This window comes from Asparagus officinalis, chromosome 9 (genome assembly GCF_001876935.1).
Source record: "Asparagus officinalis chromosome 9, Aspof.V1, whole genome shotgun sequence".
Classification (NCBI taxonomy): Eukaryota; Viridiplantae; Streptophyta; class Magnoliopsida; order Asparagales; family Asparagaceae; genus Asparagus; species Asparagus officinalis.
In genome coordinates, this window is record NC_033802.1 from 66,347,521 (window position 1) to 66,358,499 (window position 10,979).

Here is a 10,979-nt window from a genome sequence, read left to right on the forward strand (position 1 = left end):
CAGCAACGTCAGGACCAACAAGTCCTCGTTCAAGACCCGACGAGCCTACTTCTACTGGGTGACCAGGGAGCAGGGCTCGTTCGAGTGGTTCAGAGGGGTGATGAACGAGGTGGCGGAGAACGACAAGAAGGGGGCGATCGAGCTGCACAACTACTGCACGAGCGTCTACGAGGAAGGAGACGCGAGGTCGGCGCTCATCGCCATGCTGCAGTCGCTGAACCACGCCAAGAACGGGGTCGACGTTGTGTCGGGGACTCGAGTCAAGTCGCATTTCGCTAGGCCCAACTGGAGGAACGTGTACAAGAGGATCGCGCTCAATCACAGAGATCAACGCATCGGTACGTGTAAATATTCACCTTTAATTGCCACTTAATGTTAATTTGTTTGGCTTGTAGTTATGTTAATCGTAGCATACTTACATGCATCATCGCATTACCGTTTGGCAAAGGGTTAAGTGAGGGATTAATTAAGGATAATTAACCTCTTCTTAACCCGCCAAAACACAAAAAAATATCTATACAATGGTTAAAGTGAGTTAACCATCCATAATCTGCCAAACATAAAAAAAAAATGTAGAAGAGTTAAGCTAACCCTCCTAGAGGGACTAAAATGAGTTAACCCCTCAAAATGAGGGGTTTACTGATACTCCTATTTAGAAGGGTTAATGGTTAACCCTTCTAATTATAAAGAAAATAGTCAAAATCATTGTTATTCCCAAACACTAAAACTGATCATAAATGACTAAAATAAAACTTATTTAACGGGTTAATAATTTAGTCCTTCAGATTATCAAATGGGCTAAGTACATTAATCCTTCTTTTTAACCCCTCTTCCTTAACCCAAAGAGTCTACCGACTAAAATAAAACTAATATAAATATCAAAAGGTTGTTTATAACTATTTAAACCTTGGAGTTATAGTGTTGCCACGTATATATATAGCTCACAATCAAAATGTTTATATTTTTTTGTCAATTAATGGAATACTTATATTTTCACTTATAATCTAGTCAAGCACACAACTTTGTGAACTGACCGACTGTAAGCTGTGCGCGTTTTTTTAATATTTTCATTTTTACCCCTTGGTAGAATTATCATTTACAAACTTAGGAAAAGCTGGCTAGGGCAGGGTGGTTGTGTTGCCCTATTTGAACAAGCGTGTGGGGAAAGAACTCAAAAATACTTTTGATCGCACAAATTTAGATGGCCAGCGATAATTAAGGACCAGTCAGCATTGATTGAGGTGGGGTCCTCCTCGTGTTTGAAATTATTTTAGGTTTGGTGTTGAATTCTTGTACAATAATTAATATTGCTTGTTGTTATCACTAATGCCAACTTTCATCTAAAGAGACAAAACATTTTGATGGGGGAATGACCTTGGATTGGAAACTTTTACAGCTCACTTTTGTTTGCAAGCTAGCCAGCTAGTGTCCCTGTTTCTCTTACCTATCTTTATCAATATAATTGACTTTATGAACTAGCACACCACCGGACACATCCTCAGCCATACTCTCTCTCTCGTTACAGTGCGGGAGGATCATATGAGAATTTTTTTTAAAATTCTCATGTGCCCCTGGCACTGTAGCAGGAGAGGGAGGGTGCGTCAGGTGACGTGCCTGTAGCACCTCTCATAAGAGAAATGTGGCAGAGCTTCGTTGTACGAGTCATCTACAAAACTGTGCCATTTGGTAATGAATCCTATACTTTAGTAGAGAACCCAACTTGCATTTTATGAGTTTTGAATCTTATCTATTCCTTTTTTTTTTTTTAATTGCAAGACCTTGAACGGGGACAAAAAAACAACTTTTGAACGTTGAAGTCATGGGAGCAATAGATCAATGAATCACCTAATAACATTTACTCTTCATTGAGACCAAGCCACGTACACATATATATAATAACAAACATTAATGATAGAATATTATTTTTGTCGTGTTTAATTTCTCACGTCCTTCCGATATGCAGGCGTATTCTATTGCGGGGCTGCGGCGCTTACGAATGAATTGCGGCAGCATGCGTTGGATTTTTCAAGAAAGACCACAACAAAGTTCGATTTTCACAAAGAAAACTTTTGAAAGCATTAATTGGCATTAATTGCATAGGTTAGAGGAAGGAAAAACAATAATACCAATAATTATAATCAAAAGAATATATCGCTACATAATTATTGGATCCATGGTTAAAGACCACGTTGGATCCAATACACTTTCTCACTTTGTATATAGTACGTGTATGTATGGTTATAGATTATGCATGGTTAGTTTAGAGCAGAGTAGATTATATTCTTTTTCTTTGTTTGGAGCAAAGGAGCCAAGTAAAGATAGCCTCGAGGAAGTGGGCTTTTTTTTTTTTGAGAGAGAGAGAGATGAGTTGTCCCTCGCTACTTATGAGAAGACAAATTTAAAGTAGGAGGATATATATATAAAAATATAGGAGATTGTAATAATAATTTGGTTTGTTTTGGTCATCTTGTGCTTATGATTGATCTTGTTTGACGTTGATCTTGCTTTCATATATAGAAGAAGAGAGTCTTCTGATTTTGGCTTCTGCCGTGATGAATCACAGTTTTACCCTCTCTAAGGGCATCTCCAATAGCTTCTCTAAAATTTTCTTCAAATGGGGAAGCAAAAGTCATATTCTTCAAATTATTTTTACACCAACTCTAACAGCTTCCCCATTTTGAAGAATCCATTTTTTCCTCCAAAAATTTGGAGAATGCTGCAGATTTGGGGAAGCTTCCCTATTTTTTCTCCTCCATCCCTATTTTGGGAAATGAGATGGGGAATCTATTGGACCAAAAACCTAACTAAATTCTTCAAAAGTGAGATATGGGGAAGCTGTTGGAGATGCTCTAAAACAAGTTTGATTTTAGACTTAAACTTTAGAAGAAAACGATGTCATTCAAAACACAAGTAAAAAAAAAATTAGTTAATTAATTTAAACAGAAAATTCTCCAAATCAACACGAGAATTTTCCGTAATGACTAATATTTTAAAGTAACTTTTATGAATTGAAGGACTAATAAAACTTTATATAATATTCATTTAGATGAAAGCACTTAAGAGAATCAAAATTCCCGATGAAGGTTGAAATTTGGAACCTTAGAAGCTAAAATAATATTTGTCACTTCATTGAAACCAAACAACGTTCACATGTTAATTAATATATGTATATAGGGATTTAAATTTGTCATGTTTTCTCACGTCCGTCCAACTTTTAGAAGTATTCTTCTTTTGCGGAGCCGCCGTCTTGCCGAATAAATTGCGACAGCATGCCCCGGATTTCTCAAGGAAGACCCTTCTTTTGCGGAGCCGCCGTCTTGCCGAATAAATTGCGACAGCATGCCCCGGATTTCTCAAGGAAGACCACAATTTACAAGTTGGAACTTCCACAAAGAAAATGGCGACAGCATGCCCCGGATTTCTCAAGGAAGACCACAATTTACAAGTTGGAACTTCCACAAAGAAAATGCTTTTCTTGAAAATCAACCATAGATTAGACCGAAGCAAACCATGATACCAAGTATGATTAAGAGCATAATACATGATCATTGGATCCATACTTAAAAGAGCCCATTTGGCTCCATCGCCTTCCCCTCCAAATGTGTACACATGTGTATGCGTCTATACTTAGGGTCAATTTAGCAAACAGAGCAAAACTGGGTCAGGACCAGTCCTAGCCCAGTTTTGTACTAAACTAGTTTTGTTTTCGACCACACCTCTCCAATCCAAAGCAAAACTAGTTTAGTGATGCTATTTGGACGCAAAAAATAGAGCCGGATCTAGCCCAGAATTTTGACAAACAATAAACAACACAAAATTAGGCTAGGTATAGTCCTGACCTAATTTTACAAAGTTGAGAAACACTCCCTTATGTGTATAAAATAAATGAGGACCGTATATCTCTGCACAATGTTGGATGATATGTCACTGACAAAGCATACATAATTCAGATTAGCAACATACTAAGATCATGACTAATGATTTACAGTATGTCGTAGATATATGGATTATTAAAAACACATTGGTCTTGTTCACAAACAGAGATTGTTTGCTATTCTCATGCTTCCGACTCACTATTTAATCTTAGTTAAATTGTTCTTTATATTAATATATTTTGAATAGGCTGCTCGTACTATTTTATCAAACTAGTATAATGCACGTGCTTTGCACGTGAACATGTTATTGTATTAATATTATAATATTTAATAAATTATATATAAACATTTTACAAAGTTATTTAATTGTACTATGATTAAATTTTTTTAAGTTATACTATAATTAATAGGACAAATTTTTAAAAAAGACCCTTTTTTAATATTAATAAGCAAAATCGACCTCTTACAAATTTATTCAGCAAAATCGACCGCACGGGACTGCTAGTCCCGTGCAGTTCTCCCAAAACCCCCAAAAACCAACGAACTCTCACGCTCTCTCTCTCTCTTTATCTCTCTCGTTCTCACCTCTCTCTCTCTCATTCCAGCTCTCTCTCTCTCCGTTCTCTCTCTTCCTTCCACCAAGAATCCCTAACTCTAGCTCCACCACCCCTAGAACCCGCTGCCCAACAACCAAGCCCCGATTGCCCAGATCGCCGTCTGAACTCTTTTCGTCACGAGCTCGGAGGCTTCGTCGGGAACCTGGGCACCTACATCCCCATCGTCCTAGCCCTCACCCTCGTCAACCGCCTCGACCTCGGCACCACTCTCATCTTCACCGCCCTCGAGGGGGAGGGATTCTTGGTGGAAGGAAGAGATAGAACGGAGAGAGAGAGAGAGAGCTGGAATGAGAGAGAGAGAGAGAGAGAGGTGAGAACGAGAGAGATAAAGAGAGAGAGAGAGAGCGTGAGAGTTCGTTGGTTTTTGGGGGTTTTGGGAGAACTGCACGGGACTAGCAGTCCCGTGCGGTCGATTTTGCTGAATAAATTTGTAAGAGGTCGATTTTGCTTATTAATATTAAAAAAAGGGTCTTTTTTAAAAATTTGTCCTAATTAATACTCATACTATTATTAACATACATTTAATAGTTATTTAAATTAGATTATTATTATATTATTAAAAAAATTATTTAGGAGTATAATTATTAAATAATAATATAATCATTAGTTTAAGTAACATTATTGATATAATTAAACCATTTATATTATTAAATATTGATGTTATGGACATATTTTACTATAATATTTATTAAATAATGGCAGTAATTTTTAATATTATCTGACTTTACGTTGTAAAATATATTACCTTGCTCGATAATTAATATCATCTTAGTATAAAAAATTGGATGGTATGAATTAAAAATACTATTATTTAGGAAAAGTACTTTATATAAAATATTGGATCCTTGAAATTTATGATACATTTACTTCCAACAAAAAATGAATGACTCATAGATTTTAAAAATCTAATATTTTTATATAAAGTAAATTTTCTAAATAAAGTATTTTTAATTCATAATGTACAATTTTTATTACTAAGATGATATTATAATATTAAAAAGGGTGATATTCCTTACAATATAAAGAATCAACCCCTATTTATACTATTATTAATAACTATAATTATGTACAATATTTTATTAAATAAATAATTTTACTATTTCATTACAATTAACAATTCTTTTATAATAAATTATAATATATTTATTAACTTTATTATCATTATAAATTATTAATATATTCTAGCGAGTGACCAAATATTTTAGGAAAAAGAAAAGAAAAGTACATGTCTCATAAATTTCATGGATCTAAATATTTTTATATAAATTAATTTTTTAAAATATTTTTTAAAATTTATAATGTCCAAATTTTTATTACTAAGATGATATTAGTTATCAAACAAGGTAATATTCTTTGCAACATAAAGAAGTAATCCTATTTATACTATTATTAATAATTATAATTATGTGCACTAATTTATTAAATGAATGACTTTTACTATTTTATATAATTAATAATTATTTATAATAAATTATCATATATTTATGAATTTTTTTATCATTATAAATTATTAATATATTCTAGTGAATGACCAAATAATTTGAGAAAATGAAGAGGTGCATAATTAATAAGAGGTTATGGATCATTAGTTTTATAAATAATGGTATAATTGCGACAGATAAAAAATTAAGAGGATAAAAAAGGAAATCAAAAGTTTTGACATGAGTATTCTCTTTTATAAATAGTATAGATTAAAAGAAATAAACCTATTGTTTACCATTTACTATATATAATTGATGGAGTAAGGATTCTATCAAAACACTCTATAACAAAAAAATGTAATGTATACCATGCATTACTAGTTAGAGAGTTAGTTTAGAAATTATAACTTTTTTATTTATGATGTAGATAATCTCATTCTTAACGGGTGGTTCGGATTTCTAATGTAGTTGATGGTCCCCCCACCCAAAAAATAGACAAGTAAGGTGCTCCTGGGCCCAACAATTTTTTAAGGAAGGGTTTTATTCACATTGTCCTGCTTTTTCTAAAAAAAAGGAAAAAAAAGGTGATACTCCATTTGCAAGTCCCCACCAAATTCAATAGCTTTCTTCTTCTTCCCATTTAGAAGTATTATTCTTTTGCGGAGCCGCCGTCTTGCCGAATAAATTGCGACAGCATGCCCCGGATTTCTCAAGGAAGACCACAATTTACAAGTTGGAACTTCCACAAAGAAAATGGGAAGAAGAAGAACAATTTAACTTGTGGTAACCATAGATTAGACCGAAGCAAACCATGATACCAAGTATGATTAAGAGCATAATACATGATCATTGGATCCATACTTAAAAGAGCCCATTTGGCTCCATCGCTTTCCTCCAAATGTATACACATGTGTATGCGTCTATACTTAGGGTCAGTTTAGCAAACGGAGCAAAACTGGGCCAGGACCAGTCCTAGCCCAGTTTTGTACTAAACTAGTTTTGTTTTCGACCACACCTCTCCAATCCAAAGCAAAACTAGTTTAGTGATGCTATTTGGACGCAAAAAATAGCGCCGGATCTAGCCCAGAATTTTGACAAACAATAAACAACACAAAATTGGGTCAGGTTCAGTCCTGACCCAATTTTACAAAGTTGAGAAACACTCCCTTATGTGTATAAAATAAATGAGGACCATATATCTCTGTACAATGTTGGATGATATGTCACTGACGTAGCATGCATAATTCATATTAGCAACATACTAAGATCATGACTAATGACTTACAGTATATCTCTACACAATGTTGGATTATTAAAAACACATTGGTCTTGTTCACAAACAGAGATTGTTTGCTATTCTCATGCTTCCGACTCACTATTTAATCTTAGTTAAATTGTTCTTTATATTAATATATTTTGAATAGGCTGCTCGTACTATTTTATCAAATTAAAAGAAATAAACCTATTGGTTACCATTTACTATATATAATTGATGGAGTAAGGATTCTATCAAAACACTCTATAACAAAAAAAAGAGTAATTTATACCATGCATTACTGGTTAGAGAGTTAGTTTAGAAATTATAACTTTTTTATTTATGATGTACATAACTCATTCTTATCGAGTGGTTCAAATTTCTAATGTAATTGATGGTACACCTTAGATGTGATCCCCCNATGGTCCCCCCCCCCCCCCCACACACACACACACACACCCAAACAAAAAAAAGACAAGTAAGGTGCTCCTGGGCCCAACAATTTTTTATGGAAGGGTTTTATTCACATTGTCATGCTTTTTCTAAAAAAAGGGGAAAAGGTGATATTCACATTGTCATGCTTTTTCTAAACTAGTTTTGTTTTCGACCACACCCCTCCGGCCCAAAGCAAAACTAGTTTAGTGATGCTATTTGGACGCAAAAAATAGAGCCGGATCTAGCCTAGAATTTTGACAAACAATAAACAACGCAAAATTGGGTCAGGTTCAGTCCTGACCCAATTTTACAAAGTTGAGAAACACTCCCTTATGTGTATAAAATAAATGAGGACCATATATCTATGTACAATGTTGGATGATATGTCACTGACGTAGCATGCATAATTCAGATTAGCAACATACTAAGATCATGACTAATGACTTACAGTATATCTCTACACAATGTTGGATTATTAAAAACACATTGGTCTTGTTCACAAACAGAGATTGTTTGCTATTCTCATGCTCCCGACTCACTATTTAATCTTAGTTAAATTGTTCTTTATATTAATATATTTTGAATAGGCTGCTCGTACTATTTTATCAAATTAAAAGAAATAAACCTATTGGTTACCATTTACTATATATAATTGATGGAGTAATGATTCTATCAAAACACTCTATAACAAAAAAAGAGTAATTTATACCATGCATTTTTGGTTAGAGAGTTAGTTTAGAAATTATAACTTCTTTATTTATGATGTAGATAACTCATTCTTATCGAGTGGTTCAAATTTCTAATGTAATTGATGGTACACCTTAGATGTGATCCCCAACAAAAAAACAAAAAAAGACAAGTAAGGTGCTCCTGGGCCCAACAATTTTTTATGGAAGGGTTTTATTCACATTGTCCTGCTTTTTCTAAAAAAAAGGTGATATTCCATTTGTAAGTCCCCACCAAATTCAATAGCTTTCTTCTTCTTCCTTTTTTCCCCCTCTCTAAGGAATAGCTTACTTATATTTGCATGTTCATACATGTCTTTTTATAACTCATCTAGGATTCGATTTGATTCTTTGGTTTTTCATTGTTTAGAGCAAAAGCCAATAAAAAGGTAGCCAAGTGCCCTGCAATTTGATTAAATTTGGGGTTTCGCTTTTAGAAAGCAGCATTATCTTCCTCCACTAGTTATGAGAAGATTAATGCAAAACATGAGGATATATTGCAGATTATAATATTATATGATGTGTTGTTAGCATCGGCGCTTATTATGTGTTTTTTTTTTCCTACCCTTTTTTATGTTGACCTTGCTTTGCAAGAAAATAAGAGAGAGAAAAGGAAAGCCTTTCAATTTTGATACATGCCTACTCATTTATGGAGAGATAAAGATGAATTTGTCTTGTTGAAAAATAGCTAGAACGTTTTAAAATATGCTTGTATCAAATGATTCTAGATGGAACTTTACAATCTCCTCGCTCAACCATTTGTAGTGATTCAACCACAGCACAGTAAGACTGTGTTAACCTTTTCTTAAACAAAGTTCTTTATCATTATTCAACTTGTGTATAGTTAGATGGACAAATTTTCAAAACCAACCTATTTACAAATTTAATCTCAGAAAACAACCCACTTCAGATTTAATTGCAAAAACCGACCTGGTTTCAGCCTTGGCGCTGAAACCAGGTCGGTTTTTGTGAAAAAACTTTCGAAACTTCACGGGAGTTGAACTCCCGTGAAGTTTCCCAGTACAAAAAAAATAAATTTGAACTACGAAACTTCACGGGAGTTCAACTCTCGTGAAGTTTCGGATAAAAAATTTCAAAAACCGACCTGGTTTCAGCTCCAGGGCTGAAACCAGGTCGGTTTTTGCAATTAAATCTGAAATAGGTTGTTTTCTGCGATTAAATTTGTAAATAGGTTGGTTTTGAAAATTTGTCCATAGTTAGATTATGCTCAACCTTGTTGATAAGAATAATTGCTAAATAGTCCCACACTACGAGAGAAATGTGGGCTCTTGTGATCGGTCATCAATTTTGAAAAAACTGAAAAAGGATGGGCCTGACATTTTTTTTTTCTCGTGTAGTGTGGGAATAGTTTTGACAGACAATCTAGTTGTCACTAGTCTAACTTGTTTGGTTTGACCGTTTGTATAACCTTGAATCATATAGACAAGTTTTAACTCTCGCTAGACACTTAAAAATGACAATAGGAAATCCTTTTCGTGTGAATACCATGAAGTTCAACATTTTCCACCCACAAAGAACGATATTTTCTGATAAAAGTGGTAGGATAAACAACTCAATTTTGAATGCGATCCAGAGGAAAGAGCAACTAGAATTGCTAAACAATACAATTTTTCATGGAAGTTATTTTCTGTTCCAAAAAAAAAAAAAAGATTTGAATCCTAATATAGCGTTTTTCTCTCCTCTAATGAGAACCCAGAGACTCAGAAGGAACATTTGCTCATTCATACAGGTTGGACAACTACGCAACACAACCCATACTTGTTTGTACCCAAACATCATTGACCATAGTCCAGTCTTGAATGTGAAATCACTCATAACCAAATTTTTGTTTTAGTCAAGGCAAAAAATGAAAACACTATCAGTCACAACTTTTTGGCGTACAGCACAACTACCTCCTCATTTCATCATGATAGATCCTATGTATGATGTACTTGGATTAAGCTAAATCCTTTCTCAAAAATCTTCAATGAAACAACAATTATTATGTTCAAACCTCTCCTATTTCATCCCAGACATCTCATCCGTCCACAGAGATTGATTTCTTTAATCAGTGCAGCCACCACTCAGTCATGGTGTTTCAAAAACCAAAGTCAAAACATCTATATGCTTGGCAGTCGGCATCAGTCCAACAAAAGATAACATCACCTCGCTGCCTCCAACAACCTACATAAGTGGGTGACGACCAAACTATTGCAAGCACTAAAAGCATGCGCTTGAAGTTTGAATTTTAAGAATTTAGTTTGGCTCTTGTGTGAGTGGAACATAAAGAGAAATCCCTTTCGCCTCATTCACCTCGTCAATCATGTTGTCATCTTAAGTAGGTAATAGTGATAAGTTAGGCTCAATCCCGTGATGTAAGTTTAGCTGCTTTCAATTATCTTAAGTCATTTGTCAAAAGGAAAGTGGATTGGTTTACTCTTTTACTGTATTTTGATGGGCACTAAGAGAAGATGGACACGAGGTCTTCTCTTTTACCGTGGTGACCACAATAAGGATTTGGTTTAAGTGTAGTTGTAACAACCAAATCTGCATTGATGTCAGCTTGCTAGAACATGGAAAGATCTCATCAACAACAGAAACAAAATAGCATCAAATTCTCGACCAACGCTAGACACACGCGTGCTGTGGCA

The 10,979-nt window shown here is 34.5% G+C and overlaps 1 protein-coding gene across 2 annotated transcripts in view; it reads left to right on the forward strand.

Annotated features, from left to right (window-relative positions):
• Positions 1-2,465, forward strand: part of LOC109823955 (respiratory burst oxidase homolog protein B-like) — a 6,631-nt gene extending 4,166 nt beyond the window's left edge. For both annotated transcript variants that reach the window (XM_020390425.1, XM_020390424.1), the window contains exons 10-11: positions 1-338; positions 1,964-2,465. The exon at positions 1-338 is cut by the window's left edge and continues 213 nt beyond it. In XM_020390425.1, the coding sequence (XP_020246014.1) occupies positions 1-338; positions 1,964-2,073 (448 nt within the window). In that variant the 3' untranslated portion in view covers positions 2,074-2,465. The remainder of the gene's footprint in view (positions 339-1,963) is intronic.